This window comes from Chelon labrosus (genome assembly GCF_963514085.1).
Source record: "Chelon labrosus genome assembly, chromosome: 15".
NCBI classification, from domain to species: domain Eukaryota; kingdom Metazoa; phylum Chordata; class Actinopteri; order Mugiliformes; family Mugilidae; genus Chelon; species Chelon labrosus.
This window is the reverse complement of record NC_140348.1, coordinates 27,712,704-27,729,213: the sequence shown is the minus strand read 5'-3', so window position 1 is coordinate 27,729,213 and position 16,510 is coordinate 27,712,704. Positions and strand designations below refer to the sequence as shown.

The following is a 16,510-nucleotide window of genomic DNA, read 5'->3' as shown; positions in this document are numbered from 1 at the left end:
TCTGTTCTGAGGAAAGTTACCGGAAACGTTTAGTTGCTGTTACTGCTGCACAAGGAGGTCACAGACAAGGGTTCAACTTTTGCAACTCACACTTCAATAAGGAGAGATAAAGTAGGTGAAGAATAAACATTTATTGAGGAAACATGAACATGAACATGCAAGGCAATAGTTTTGCCATTAGATTCCAAGAGCTATGGTGTCATTGAACTGAATGTTGGACAAGGCAGGTAGATATGGACAGGACCCCCAAAATAATTCTAATCAATCATACCATGGCAGGGAATATTCAACACTAAAGAAAATTTGAGAACATGATGAGATAACATAACTTCAACGGTACAGTAAAGCAGTACTACACTGGAATTGAATCTAGAGGGGGGCTGCAGTAAGGCGGAAGTAAGAATTATAGTGATGGTGTGAAGGGAGGGAAAGATACAAGCCTCTACTGGGCAGAAAGATACTCAAGCTTTTGACAGGCAGAGAGGGTGAAATGCCAGCCTTTGATAAACTGTAGAAGGGACCAAGTAGGAAGACAGAGGAGTAAAATTGCCAAAAAAATGTTTTAATAATAATAATAAATTACAAAATGAATGATTTAATATAAAGATCTAACAAATGTGGAAATAGGGCCCAGAAACTCAAAATGAGGTCACCATCACAGCAACACCATGGTGAAGTTTGCGGATGACACCACAGTGATGGGATTTATCTCCAGGTGGAGGGATGAGGTGGAGCGGCTGTCAACATGGAGCAGGACCAACAATCTGCTCCTCAACACCTCGAAGACCAAAGAACTCATCATTAACTACAGGAGAAAGAAAACTGAGATTCCATTAATCATCAGCGGGGACCATGTGGAGAGGGTGGCAGACTTCCGCTTCCTGGGAGTCCACATAGAGGAGAGCCTATCCTGGAGCGTGAACACCTCTGAGCTACTGAAAAAGGCTCAGCAGAGACTGTACTTCCTGAGAATACTCAGGAGGAATAACATCACAGAGACTGTTGGTGTCCTTCTATCGTGCCTCCATTGACAGTATACTGACATACTGCATGTGCATATGGTACACCAGCTGCACAGCGGCTCAGAGGAAAGCGCTCCAGAGGGTCATCAACACCGCCCAAAAGATCATCGGCTGCCCTCTCCCCACAATGGAAGAACTACAGAGTTCCCGTTGTCTCAAAAAAGCCCAGAACATTATAAAGGACACCAACTTCCTGTTCACTTACTGTTTGAACTGTTACCTTCAGACAGACGCTACAGATCAATAAACGCAAGGAAAAGTAGACTCAAACATTTTTTATCCAACAGCAATAACAACCCTCAACGCTGCAAAAAAATAATATGCACTATACTGTTTTTATGCAGTGACTGGGTGTGTTACTTATGCTGATAATGTTGTTGTATGTTTTTTTTTTTATTATTCTTTTTATTATATCTAATGATGCACTGATAGGAGAGCACTTTTAATTTCGTTGTACTTGTGACGATGACAATAAAGACCTACTCTATTCTATTCTAACTCAGTGTTTTTCAACCTTTCTTGAGCCAAGGTACATTTTTTTCATTGAAAAAATCACAAGGCACACCACCAACCGAAAACGTTAAAAAAATGAAACTGTGTAGCCAATATTAACAATATAAAGTCATTCTTGTCAAATTGTCTTGAAAAGATATCAAATAAACACAAAGAAAAAAGTATTGTATATGTACACAGCAGGGGTCGCGTTAACCGAATATCTTCCGTCATTGGCCGTTTTTTTTTTTTAAATCTGGCGGAAAAATCTGAAGGTCAGTCGTCATTTTGACAGATTTCAATTAACACCCCTGACCACTTGGTGGCGAGTGACCTAATTAATTGGCTCTTGTCTCTCATCACAGTTTGAGTTCCAAGATGCACACGTCAGAGCTCGGCTAACCATATGTCTACGTCTAGTATATACAGTCAATGGTCTACGTCTATGCAGCTAATGGCTACCAAAATGGAATTAGCATACCACCGAAGCACTTCAACCCTACGGTACCGTAAGAGCTGTTAGCGCTAGCAGTCCAGTTCCAAGCACGGACAAGACGTGTCGGCAGCCGAAACTGTTGTTGTTGTTGTTACCATTTAAAGTCAATATTTTTCTGAAAAAAGTACTTAAAGTCAAATAAACTTGAATGAAAATGCTTTTGAATATGTCTTTATTATCATTTTAAAAAAAATTAAAGTGACGGGTAAAAATAGATATGATGGGATTTTTATGACCCTGTCAGTCAAAATGACAGACAACGAAAAAGTCTAGCGCAACCTCTGATACACAGACAGATATATACACAGACACTTGACACAATGGCATATTATTTGCAAATAATTAATTCGTTTTCAAAAAATGTTTTTTAGACCATTAGGTGAAATTGGATAATTTCCCACGGCACACCTGACGATCTCTCACGGCACACTAGTGTGCCGCAGCACAGTGGTTGAAAAACACTGTTCTAACTGACAAATGACACACAGGGGTTATATACACTTAGGACTAGTCCAAAACAGACACAGGGGGGACCTAGACTAACAATGAACATACAAAAAATCTAACACTTAAACTAACTAAACATAAGCTAAGTGAACAAAATACAAAAAAATAAAAAATAATAATTCTTTCAACGCAATAACAAATCCGCTTTGAAGGAAACTTTAAGATTGTTTCAGTCCAGTCCCCTTTCTTCCATCTTTTGAATGGTTTTCTCCACTTCCTCTGGGCCTTAAAAGGGCTGGATGAGAAGGGCTCAAATCAACAAATCAACAAACTGTAAATGGAATAAAGTGCAATTTCAACGCAAAAGACTAAGTAGTGTTATCATTTATAGGTGTGCAAGTGTAACATTGTAAACAAAACAAATCCTGACACTGGTGGTGGACAACTGCTGTGGCCACCACAGGCTGATGTGGTGGCCATAGGCTGACAGAGAATGAGTGTCTATGATTGGCTGAGAGTGAATTGTGCGCCTTTGACAGGTTGAGAGAGAGAGATGCAAGTTTTTGATAGGCTTAAAGAATTACGTGCGTTAGTCAAGATGAGAGGGAGAACTATGTGCCTTTGATAGGCTGAGAGAAATGTGAGATTTTGACTGACTGACAGACAGAAATGATAGTTTAAAGCTCTGTTAAAAGAATAACACAGAGACTTGTAGCTTGATTCTTACTCTTCAAGACCAGACTATTAAAGTCTAGATCAACTATTTCCACACTATTTCTATTACAATGTGGCCTTTTACTGTGGTTCTCTGAAGGGTAATGAGCTCTTACTTCTGATTTGCAGGATGTAAAGTTTCTGTAACCAACCAGTGAAGAATAAATCAGACCAAAGCAAACCATCCATCAACACTGTCACTGATAATCGGACTAATCCAATCAATAATCAGTGACAAATAAAGCAGACTGCTGCTCGCTCCAGCTCTTGCTCCAATGAAATGAATATGTGGATGAAACAGGAGTAAAAACATCTGGAGTCTACTGTTTCTACAGAGACAAGAGAAGACAGACATTAGAATCTAGTAGGAACAAACATCTACACAACAACAGGAAGGACTGTTGATGCTGGCAGGTTGACATGTGTCTGAATCATTCATGAGGGACTGGACTTGATTTGTTGGAGCTCTGTGAAGAGTTGAAGTGCAGCTCTGTTGATAGTCAGTCAGACTGATCTCTGAGCTGTGATCAGTTGTTGATCAGATTTGATGAATGACCACCACTGTCTCTATACATCTTGGAAGGCTGTCAGCTGGAACCCAGCTTTATTTCCTGGACACATCAACACAACAACAACAGTCATCTTCACATCGACTCAAACACATGATCACAACAAGCTTCTGGCTCATCTGATTGGCTGACTGTTGTCTCTCTCTTTCTGTCTTTCTGTCCAATCCTGAAGCCTGTCTCCATTCTCCTCTCACAGCTTCACTGAGAAGCTGCAGGTTTACAGGAAACACTGGATCTTTGATACTAACTGTGTTTAGGACAATACTGATGAAAGAAGCATGGACTGACTGGAACCCTCTACTCACCTCAGAGTCTCCAGTTTATAGTCTGGACTCTTCACAAGATCAAGAAGCTGCTTCACATCTGAATCCTTCAGGATGTTTCTCCTCAGGTTCAGATGTTTCAGATGGGAGGGGTTGGACTTCAGAGCTGAGACCAAAGAATCACAGCTGATCTCTGACAAACTGCAGTCGATCAATCTGAATAAAAAATAAAAGATGTGAGTTCAGAAAACAAAGGTCATTTTCACTGTTGTTGACATTATGTCAGAGTTTCAGAGTCAATCATCCAGTGGAGGATTTTTTTTTTTTAAAATTTGGAGCTCAACATGGCTCTGCCAGTCAATTCACTAAACCACAGAAGAAGAAAACAGACTTTACTATGAAGATCCTCAGTTTGGATCAGCAGAATATCAGCCTAATGTCTGCAGTTTACAGTCACCACAACTTAACCATCATATTCATCTCAACACACAAAGAAAACATAGAGTCTGACCTCAGAGTCTCCAGCCTACAGTATGGACTCTCCAGAAAACCACACAACTGCTTCATTCCTGAATACTTCAGGTTGTTTTCACTCAGGTCCAGATGTTTCAGATGGGAGGGGTTGGACTTCAGAGCTGAGATCAGAGAATCACAGCTAACTTCTGTCAAACTGCATCTCATCAGTCTGAAAAAAGAATAAAAGATGTAGATAAAATCATTAATAATTCAATCAGATGTGTTCAGGTTTTAAATGTGCAGCTCAACATTACTGTGTCCTAAAAGCCTTTAAGCTTCATTGACTTGAACAACTAACAGTGGACATTTTCTACAGTTACTGCTACAAACACTTGTCTTCAACTAAAGGACATTTACAGATTTATGGAAAGTTCTGGATTAAACATATCAGATCTACAAGAGTACACTCTAAGAAATGAAACATCACATTTACTTAATATACAGTCGTATGAAAAAGTTTGGGCACCCCTCTAAGATTTCATGATAATTTGCTCTAACTTTATAAAAGAAGATCACAGCAACAAGATTTGATTTCCTACTGAGATGTAGACATTTGAGTGTTTTCCAGACCAAAATTCTCAGAGTAGCATTACATAGTTTTATTTTGATAAATTATAATGTAAAAAAAGGTACGTGCAAAAGTTTGGGCACCCTTTTAATCACATTGATTTCAAGACCTGTAGGGATTTATAGCTGACACGTTGCAGCACAAAATTGCTTTGACTAGCTTGTGAGACCTTCAATTACAAAGACAGGTGGAACCAATCATGAAAAAGGCTATTTAACAGAGGCAATTGCGGGCTGTGCTTGTCCTAGGTTCTTTTTTAGAGTGTGGCAACATGGGGGCATCAAAACAATCCTCCACTGACCAAAAAACTAAGATAATTCATTATCATGAATTAGGAGAAGGGTACAAGAAATTATCAAGAAGGTTTGGACTGTCTGTCTCCACAGTCAGAAATGTGGTGCAGAAATGGAAGGCCACAAGAACAGTCCTTGTGAAGGAAAGATGTGGTTGGCCAAAAAAAATACTGGAAAGGCACAGGCGAAGGATGGTTAGAATGGTCACAGACAAGCCACAGACCACCTCCAGAGAACTACAAGAACATCTGGCTACTGATGGGGTAGTTGTTCATCGTTCCACAATCCAGCGTACTTTGCACCAGGGAAGCTCTTTGGAAGGCTGATGCGCAAAAAGCCTTTCCTGAGTGTTCGTCACAAGAAGAGTCGCATGAGGTATGCAAAAGCACATCTGGACAAGCCAGAAGCATTTTGGGACTAAGATAGAGTAATTTGGTCAGAACATGAGGAGGTATGCATGGCGAAAAAAACACACTGAATTCCATGAGAAGAACTTATTGCCTACTGTGAAATTTGGTGGAGGGTCCATCGTGTTATGGGGCTGTGTGGCTAGCACAGGGACTGGAAACCTTGTTAAAGTTGAGGGCCACATGAATTCCTCTCAGTATCAGCAGATTCTTGACAAGAATGTTCAAGAATCTGTCACAAAGTTGAAGCTACGCCGGGGTTGGATTTTCCAGCAGGACAATGATCCTAAGCACTCTTCAAAATCCACCAAGGAATTCATGCAGAAGCACAAGTACAATCTTCTGGAATGGCCATCCCAGTCCCCAGACCTTAACATCATTGAAAATGTATGGATTGATTTGAAGCAGGCTGTTTACGCACGGAAGCCAAGAAACCTGACTGAACTGGAGGTGTTTTGTATGGAGGAATGGGGCAAACTACCACCTGCCAGACTTCAGGGACTTGTCTGTGGCTATAGGAGGCGTGTACAGGCTGTTCTTGCAGCAAAAGGAAGCTCCACTAAATATTAATGGAATTATTTCTTTGGGGTACCCAAATTTATGCACATGCCTATTTTTGTTTAAATACACATAAAAATGTTTCTGTTGGACCAATGAAAATGATTTCACTACTGAGATGTTTCTGTTTCCATAAGGTATAACATATGTTAAAATAAAGTTGCTGCTTCAAAAGCTCAGCAAGTGACAAACTGATGCAATGATTTTCCTAAGGGGTGCCCAAACTTTTTCATACGACTGTAGTTATGGCAACCGGTCCCACGAAACTAGGCTGAATAAATGGGAAGAATACTAGAAAACTAATTATTACTACATGCTTTTAAGCAAATCCCACCAAACCGTCTTAATTAAATACTATTCAACACGCTTATGTTGACTTTACTCAACGCGCTTATGTTGCATTTACTCAACGCGGTTATGTTATGTTGAAGGTACTCAACGCGGTTATGTTGAATTTACTCAACGCGCTTATGTTGCATTTACTCAACGCGCTTATGTTATGTTGAAGGTACTCAACGCGGTTATGTTGAATTTACTCAACGCGCTTATGTTGCAGGTACTCAACACGCTTATGTTGGAGGTACTCAACGCGCTTATGTTGGAGGTACTCAACGCGCTTATGTTGAAGATACACAACGCGCTTATGTTGGAGGTACTCAACGCGCTTATGTTGAATATACACAACGCGCTTATGTTGAAGGTACTCAACGCGCTTATGTTGGATACTCAACGCGCTTATGTTGAAGGTACTCAACGCGCTTATGTTGAATTTACTCAACGCGCTTATGTTGAAGGTACTCAACGCGCTTACGTTGAAGTTACTTGACACAAATGAGTTGTATTTATGTTGTAGTGTTTTGTTGATTGTACTCAGGGCCATTTCTAGCTTCGTGGGGGCCCTAAGCAAGATGCTGTTTGGGGGCCCCTAGTTTGTCAAACTACGATGAAGAGATTACTAACCCTTAGCACTCAGGCAAGTTAAACTGATAAAAAACTATAATACAAGGAAAACAACAATCCTCTATATGTCAATAAATAAAACATATTTTGATTGTTTATAAAAATGTTTACATAAGAGAATACAACAAACCAACATTGATTTTAAACTGCAACAATGAAAACAAAACAACACTAAAAATAATGCTTATTTAACATCACAGTCACTTATCAGCAACACCTGATATACTTAATCAAAGTAATAATAACAGTTTATGTGATGGTTCTGGAGCTTCCTGGTCAGGAAGTTCAGAAGATCCTCTGGCTCAACGTCTGGAGCTCCAAAACATTCTAGAATTGCTCCTGCAAAGAAAAGGCTCCTTAGGTTATCACGTAAAATAGATCATTAGTGCATATTCCTATTTTATAATTGCAGTGATGTTGCTGTAATACAGAAAATTAAAATGAATCTGTTTTTATATTAAACACTGTGACGTACAGTGTGCCCAATAACAAAGTTGTCACTTTTAAGAGTTTTCTGCATTCATTTACACATAGGACTAGTGAAATAAATAAATAAGATAAATGATCCACTACCACAATCGTACAAAATGAACACAATGCATCATATGTATAAATCACTTAAAAGACAAACCTTTCAAATATTTCTTTAAATTATAAAACTGTAGCACACTTCTAATTAAAGGCCTATATAATACACACAAACTTGAAAATGACCATGACAGGACAGACTGTCCATTCACATGCGACATATTCCTTTTACATTTGTGAGTTTGTGACGAACACATCCTAGCCAGCGAGCTAACATTTATCCAGGGCTAACTAGCTGGCTCTTTAACATTTATCCAGGGCTAGCTAGCTAACATTTATCCAGGGCTAGCTAGCTAACATTTATCCAGGGCTAGCTAGCTGGCTAGCAGGACAAATAAACAAACTTGCTAAACGGCATTTCACCTCCACCTATCCAGTCCACGCCACCAACAAATGCCTTACCTTTATCTTTTGACCGTTTTCTTTTTCTTCCGTTTTCCGCATAACTGAGTAAACTTCTTTTTGACGCCATTATTGTGTTTGTTTTGTTTAATATTCTCGCTAACGGGAAGGATGAGTAGCTGTCAATCATGCCCATCACACCTGTCGGCGGCCCGCTACGTCACTCATATTGCGACACTGCGGTCCAACGAATATGACGCAGTATTGCCACAAAAACACCAGTCACTGCTTATTATTGCAGTTTATTTTATTTATATCCTACGACGTTCATTTTTAAGCATATAAGGGATGTAACAAACACACGAGATAGCTATAGATAAAGACAGAACATTTTAATTCTCAGATGAGGATGAACATGCAGCTTTGGGCCCTAAGCATTTGCCTAGTTCGCCTATAGCAAGAAACGGCTCTGCTGTAACATAAACATAGTGTAAACGAACGAAGGCAGAGTTTATTAGTGACGTACATCAAAAGGTCCAACGTCAAGCACGCGAAACGAAAGGGGCCAGTGGTACATTGAAAAAAACAACGGTCTTTCGTTAGTGAAGCAAGGGTTCGATTCCCACTGATTGCTTTTTATGTATTTTATTGTAATAAGTATATAATTTATTTATTATCAGCTTTAAACCACATATCCATGTGGTGTAGTAGAACAGGAATGTGCATGGCAAATCAACTCCCATACAAGCAAGAAGACACGTCTCGATTGTACTGCATTTTATTCTCCACTATGTCCTAATAGAGCACTGTGTCATTGAAGCTTCGAGTAATGAACCTTTTTTTGAATCACGTGTCGAGGCTTCAACAAAGCCTCAACTGGCTGGCCATCACTACGTATATGTCTATGGGCGTGTCTTCGAAGGCGTCCTCAGCCACACTGCGCATGTGCAAGAAAGTACGGAAACCGCGTTGGGACGGTCTTCATTCATTTTAACGCCTACAGTGCGTTTTAAATAACTTGATTACATAGATTCAATTCAGCACATTTTTGTAATCCCAAAACCTTTTTGTATTACATTAATGCAATGAAACTCTCTTGATTTATTTTTCAAAAGTGGAATTATTCAACAGTTTCACCTTACAAAAATGATGTAATGCAAACAACATCCATGTTTCACTTCTTAGAGTGTAAGAGTCAGTGAACTAACTTCAGAGTCTCCAGTCTACAGTCTGGACTCTCCAGAAAACCACACAGCTGCTTCACTCCCGAATCCTTCAGGTTGTTGTTACTCAGGTTCAGATGTTTCAGATGGGAGGGGTTGGACTTCAGAGCTGGTCCCAGAGAATCACAGCTGATCTCTGATAAACTGCATCTCCTCAGTCTGAAGAAAAAATAAAAAATGAAATAAATGATGATCAATCAGATGTGTTGAGGTCTGAAATGTGTCCTGATCAATGAGCTGTTCTCTAAAATGAGTATAGCGACTTTGCCCTTATTGTGGATCTTCATTATGTCAGCCTTCTACAGACATCAACCAAACGTCAGCACAACATTCAGACAACTATTCATGTCAACACAGATCAATAAGATGCTAATGACCTCATTACAGGATCAATATCTCCTCCTCACACATGTTGGACTACAAACTGTTGATTAGTTCTTTGATTCCAGGACCTTGTTCTTCCTGGATTTGGTGTCTCAGGAGGTTTGTGTCATTCAAATGTTAAAGGAGAAGTTGACATGTTCAAGTGTGTCTTCCAACTACAGTCACATGTCATATGGACATGACAGAGTTCTTCAGATTTCTGCTGTCCACACTGACTGTGAAGTGGTCTCTTCCTAACACAACTCCACTGTTCAGCTGACACTAATATGAAGCTTCAGCAGTCTGACTGACACTAATCAAAGTTCCTCTTTGAGTTCCTGTCCCTCTACTGTCCATGCAATCACACTGGTCCAGCACACTGAGCCCGTCCTTACAGGTGATGCTAATCCAGATTTGCATCGAACTTCAGTTGCTCCTCCTTTCCTCCTTCGCCCTTAGTGACAGCCATCACCTGGTGTTTTCAGCTAACCGCTTACTACAGCTGTCCTAAACACTTAACAATCAAGCAAAGGTTTCTGGGACCTGCATTCTTGACTTACTCAGAAACACAACTCCACTTTACTCTTCCTTACATACTCATATATTTAAGGTCCCTACACACACAACAACTATAAGGGGATTTCTCCACAGACAGTATGGACAGAAAGAATGATTAGTGACACCAAGAACTCTGTTAATGTACATGTGAACACTGGACTTGATCTGGTTTGTGATCAGACCCACCACCGATGACTGAGGAGATACCTGCTGATGTTCAGGAACATGATGCTCCTTCATTTAAACTCTTTGAGCTCCTTTTCTATCTGACAGTCCTGACAAGAAAACTCACCTAAACTGGATCTCGATTGTTCAGAAGTCTGATAAGAAAATAAATGAAAACTGACCCCAGAGTCTCCAGTTTACAGTTTGGACTCTCCAGTCTAGCAGACAGCAGCTTCATTCCTGAATCCTTCAAGTAGTTTCTACTCAGTTCCAGATGTTTCAGGTGGGAGGGGTTGGACTTCAGAGCTGAGGCCACAACTTCACAGTGACTCTCTGAGAGTACATAGTCAACAAGTCTGTCAAGAAACAAATGAATAAAATCTGTTATAATGGAAGAAAAGATTTCTATGAAGGTGATGCGTTTGATGAGTGGATAGTTGGACACATCCTGTTGGACATTTTGTGTCCACATCAGTGGTTCAGCTCATCTTCTCTGACTGTGTTTGACAGGAAACAATCATTTTCATCATCTCTCTCAGACCTTTGTTTAGTTGAATGTGCAGATGAATGGAGACAACACTGAGTTACATTGAGGCTTCCAGACTGTCCACAGTCTGTCAGTGGATCTGATCCCATCATGAGGACATCTGGATGAGACAAACATCTGGACTGTCTTCACTGTTTAATGGACTCTGGATCTTTTTAGTTCAGCTCAGTGAACATGTGAATATTCACAGTGAATATATAGAAATAGAAATAAAACAGTCAAATATAAGAATGATTAGAAATAAATAGAAGAACTGTGTTCATTCATTGAACAGATTTAAACAGCTGGAGAACATCTGGGACTAAATACAACTGAATGTGATGTTTGCAGTGAACAAGTGGAACACTGAAGAAGAATGAGAACGTCTGAAGAACTAAACTACTAATCTCCACTGACTGATTCTTTTAATGATCAGGACTCACCGAGCCTTTCTGCAGTTCCTCACAGCTGGGATCAGTCTCCGTCGTCCCTCTGTTGATGTGTTGTACTTCTTCAGGTCCAACTCATCCAGAACCACTTCTGACATCTGCAGCATGTAGGCCAGAGCTGAGCAGTGGATCTCAGAGAGTTCCTTCTCTGATCTGTTCTTTGATTTCAGGAACTCTTGGATCTCCTGATGAACTGAGAGGTCGTTCATCTCCATCAGACAGTGGAAGATGTTGATGCTTCTGTCAGGAGAGATTTTATCAGTGTTCATCTTCTTCAGGTTTTTGGTGGTTCTCTGGATGATTTCTGGACTGTTCTCTGTCTGACCCAGCAGACCTCCTAAGAGTCCCTGGTTGGACTTCAGAGAGAGGCCATGAAGGAAGCGAACTAACAGGTCCAGGTGACCATTTTTACTCTCCAGGGATTTCTCCATGACTCTGTTCAGAAATTCATCCAGAGGTGAGTTCTTGTAGTTTCTTCGCAGGAAGTCCTCCAGCACCTCTGTCTTCCTGTTGGTGTAACAGTGGATCATGTAGACTGCAGCCAGAAACTCCTGAACGCTCAAATGGACGAAGCAGAACACCTTGTCCTGGTACAGTCCTCTCTCCTCTTTAAAGATCTGTGTGAACACTCCTGAGTACACTGAGGCTGCTCTGATATCGATGCCACACTCTGTCAGGTCTGATTCATAGAAGATCAGGTTTCCTTTCAGTAGCTGATCAAAAGCCAGTTTTCCCAGAGACTCAATCATCTTCCTGCTCTCTGGACTCCAGTGTGGATCTGTCTCAGCTCCTCCATCATACTTGACCTTCTTCACTTTGGTCTGAACCACCAGGAAGTGGATGTACATCTCAGTCAGGGTCTTGGGCAGCTCTCCTCCCTCTCTGGTTTTCAACACATCCTCCAGAACTGTAGCAGTGATCCAGCAGAAGACTGGGATGTGACACATTATGTGGAGGCTTCGTGATGTCTTGATGTGGGAGATGATCCTGCTGGCCTGCTCCTCATCTCTGAATCTCTTCCTAATGAACTCGTCCTTCTGGGGGTCAGTGAACCCTCTGACCTCTGTCACCATGTCAACACACTCAGGAGGGATCTGATTGGCTGCTGCAGGTCGTGTGGTTATCCAGAGGTGAGCAGAGGGAAGCAGTTTCCCCCTGATGAGGTTTGTCAGCAGCACATCCACTGAGGTGGACTCTGTAACATCAGTCAGGATCTCAGTGTTGTGGAAGTCCAGAGGAAGTCGACACTCATCCAGACCGTCAAAGATGAACACAACCTGGAACTTTTCAAAGCTGCAGATTCCTGCTTCTTTGGTTTCAGTAAAGAAGTGATGAACAAGTTCCACCAAGCTGAACTTTTTCTCTTTCAACACATTCAGCTCTCTGAAAGTCAATGGAAATATGAAGAGGATGTCCTGGTTGGCTTTGTCTTCAGCCCAGTCCAGAGTGAACTTCTGTGTTAAGACTGTTTTCCCAATGCCAGCCACTCCCTTTGTCATCACTCTTCTGATTGGTCCATGTCTTCCAGGTGAGGCTTTAAAGAGGTCTTCTTGTCTGATGGTTGTTTCTGGTCTGTGTGGTTTCCTGGATGCTGTTTCAATCTGTCTGACCTCATGTTCATCATTGACCTCTGCAGTCCCTCCCTCCGTGATGTAGAGCTCTGTGTAGATCTCATTCAGACGGGTTGAGTTTCCTGCTTTAGCAATCCCCTCAAACACACACTGGAACTTCTCCTTCAGACGAGATTTAACTTTACGTCCATAAACTGGAGCAACAAGTCCTGAATGAACAAACAAGAAATAATATGAATGAATAAACTCTCCAGTAAATATCCCAACATGTCATTGCTCTAAAGAATGAGTGTGTGAATATATCTTGGTTCATCTCTGGAGACATTAGTAAATGTCCCATTTCTCCAGCAGCTTCAATGTTTAGAGAAATCCTCTTACTGCTCTGCAGACAGTCAGCCAGCTCCTCCTGCTTCATTCTCCTCAGGAAGTTCATTGTGATCTTCAGAAAAAAATCTCTGCTGCTCCTCCTCTGCTCTTCATCCTCACCCTCCAACACCTCCTCATCCTCCCTCTGACTCTCTGAGCATTCTGGGTAATCTGGACTCAGAATCTTCTGGATCTTCTTCAGCTCGTTCTTTACAAAAGTGATGATGTTGTCCTCCAGCAGCTGGAACAGAATACCATATGAATGACACAAGCAGACTGAAATCATGGAGACAAACATCAGATCCATGTTGGACACACTGACAATCCACTGGTCTACAAAGTGCAGCATGGAGATGATGGAAAGTAGTTGTTGTACATGTACAGACCAGAAAGATGGAGTCCAGCTGTGTTTGATGCTGCTGGGCAGACTGACCACTGAGAACCTCTGAGCTCTGCTGGTGGACTCTGTGGACCAATCATCAACAATTAGCTCTCATCCATTAGAAGATTGAAGACAATACTCTGCTTCAAATATCCACTTATTGATCACCTCTTCTAAGGGGCTGTTTTCCCAACTACTGGTATGTACACAAGAAAGAAATATTCATGTTTTTAAGGTTCAACAGCTTCCAGAGACACAACGCTGATTACTCTTCAACAGACAAGTTCAGAATCAGAATCAGAATCAGCTTTAATGACCAAGTATGTGCACATACAGGGAATTTGATTCCGGTAGCTTTACTCTCTTGTACATAAACACAAGAACTTAAATAAGTGAAGAAAATTAAAAATAAAAACAAGATAAAATAAACTAAATCTCTATCTATACACATACAATATAGAATAAGAGCAGATATATACACCAAGTCAGGGTTTTGTACAGTGACTATATACATTAGTGCAGTTATTGTTTACTGTTCATGTGGATGGTCCCACATTCTGTGACTGCTGCATTCTGGCCTGAGGGGAGGAGTCTTAACAGGTTGTGACCGGGGTGTGGGGGGTCTGTGGAGATTTTACTGGCCCGCTTCCTGACCCTGGACCGGTACAGGTCCTGGATGGAGGGAAGGTCAGTACCAATGATCCTCTCTGACGACCTGACTGTTCTTTGCAGTCTGTCCCTGTCATGTCTGGTGGCAGATCCAGACATGACAGGGACAGACTGCAGGGAACAGTCAGGTCGTTAGAAGTAAAAGGATGAAACAAAAATGTTGTATAAACTCAGTGACGTAAGAGTGATTAACCAGCTTTAACCCGAAGAGGAAGAGAGATGAAAGTAGGATCATCAGCTCCTCATGTAAGACAGCTTCACTGACACTTTACCTCTTTGGACCAGAACCAGGTCCTCCTTTAAACTCAATCCAAAAACCCTTTGACCGGTCGCTCTTCAAGGACACACAGCTGGGTCCAGGTCCAGGTCCAGGTTCAGGTCCAGGTCGAGGTCCAGGTCCCTCCAGTCTGTCCTCACTCTGGTCCATGCTGCTGAATTCACACTTTCTACTTTCACCTGCAGAGGAAACACTAATCATTCATGTGAACATCAACTGAAATCATTTCTGCTGTAAAAAGATCAGCTGCTCCTCCACTGATTGGCTCTTATTCATCAGCTGCTGTACTTCTACTATCAGTCCACTAGATGGAGCCATGGAGGACACACATGATGCGTTCACTGACACTGAGCCTCACTGTTAGCTGGTAGCCTCGGAAGTTAGGAAGAGCTACTGTTAGCTAACAGGCTAAAAGCTAGGAAGAGCTACCATTAGCTGGGAGGCTAAAAGTACTTCGTTACTTTCAGCTTTACGTTACAAAAGCAGATCAAACTTCTAGAGACAGTTTCAAAATAAAAGCCCGACTGTGTCCTCGATGAAAAGATGAAGGAAAGAAAATCACCTTCAATCATATTTATGCACCGAGTGACACAAACGGACCGTGATCACTCAGAGACACAAAATGGCGGATGAGTTTCATCCAGACTCTAACCTTTCAGCTGTGACTGAGTTTAACGTGAACTATGGAGCTGCAGATTTCTGCTGGAACTGAGCTGCTGACAGCTGATGAAGAAAACACGACAAACTGCTTCTTTACCTTCAGATGGAGAAAATGATCCGAGATACGACCCTGGTGAAAGTGAAAGTAAACTCAAACCAGGAGACTCGTCGTGTTGCCAGATCCAGCTGATGGTTTCCAGCCCACCAGATGTTCAACAACCACCAGAATATTGGTTTGTTTTCAGACCAGCATCACATGTGATTATAAAAACCGACAAAATCATCCTAAACTAGCACAGAGTTTGTTCACAATTGTGTTTTTAGCTGCAAAATAAAATTCTAAATCGCCCAGTTTTACCTGACATCGGCCGATCTGGCAACACCGGTAACACCCAGAGAGGCAACGCAAACTGGGAGTTTGATGAATCATATTAAAAGTCTGAATATTTCTCCACAAAAGTCAAAGTAAATAACTGATCAGCTGAGGAGTGAAAAATGTTTAAAGGAACATCTATCTATCCATCTATCTATCTATCATGAGCCTCACAGGGTAAAGTGCTCCGACGACTGGAGATTGTCAGTAGGGGAGATATTTGCTGGGGGGGTCAAACCTTGGTGGGCTATGGTAAATAATGTAGATTGATAAACCAGCTGTAGAATTATAGAGCAACATGTTGTTTCTCATCTGAATGACCTGTTGCATCATGGGGAAAGCAGAGATACAAACTTCTAAAGGATGGAGCTGGTGGTTGATTAAAGTTCTGACACCTTTTTTAGGTTTGATTGCTGGAATGTGAGTTTTAATTTGTTGTGTTCTAACATGTTTGGAAGCCATGACCAATACAATGAATAACTCTGTCATGGGACAATACTTACATGTTCCCCAGAATGAGTTCTCTGATCTGTTCCATTCAATGAAAAGGACTTTACAGCTTTGATGTGACATGTAGTTGATATGGTCAAACACATTTAGTTTAGACATTCCTACAGTTTTACTATTTTTACATTTTTACATTTTAGTATTTAATATTTATGTTAATTATTTCTGATTGTGTTGATTCATGTT

The 16,510-nt window shown here is 41.1% G+C and overlaps 2 protein-coding genes across 2 annotated transcripts in view; both read right to left on the bottom strand.

The window, feature by feature from the left end:
* Window positions 1-2,476: 2,476 nt before the first annotated feature.
* The window catches only part of LOC311500065 (protein NLRC3-like), a gene marked incomplete at both ends in the record, with an annotated part of 33,592 nt that continues 19,558 nt past the window's right edge, over window positions 2,477-16,510 (bottom strand). The window contains 3 exons of the mRNA XM_084561240.1: window positions 2,477-2,480; window positions 4,515-4,688; window positions 9,444-9,617. Of these exons, the coding sequence (XP_084417366.1) occupies window positions 2,477-2,480; window positions 4,515-4,688; window positions 9,444-9,617 (352 nt within the window). The remainder of the gene's footprint in view (window positions 2,481-4,514; window positions 4,689-9,443; window positions 9,618-16,510) is intronic.
* On the bottom strand, window positions 11,081-14,538 carry LOC311500545 (protein NLRC3-like). The gene is made up of 3 exons (XM_084562031.1): window positions 13,469-14,538; window positions 11,514-13,299; window positions 11,081-11,242 (listed from the first exon to the last, which is right to left on the bottom strand). Exons 1-3 carry the CDS (start codon window positions 13,803-13,805, stop codon window positions 11,227-11,229), a joined length of 2,139 nt encoding a protein of 712 aa, XP_084418157.1. The 5' UTR covers window positions 13,806-14,538; the 3' UTR covers window positions 11,081-11,226.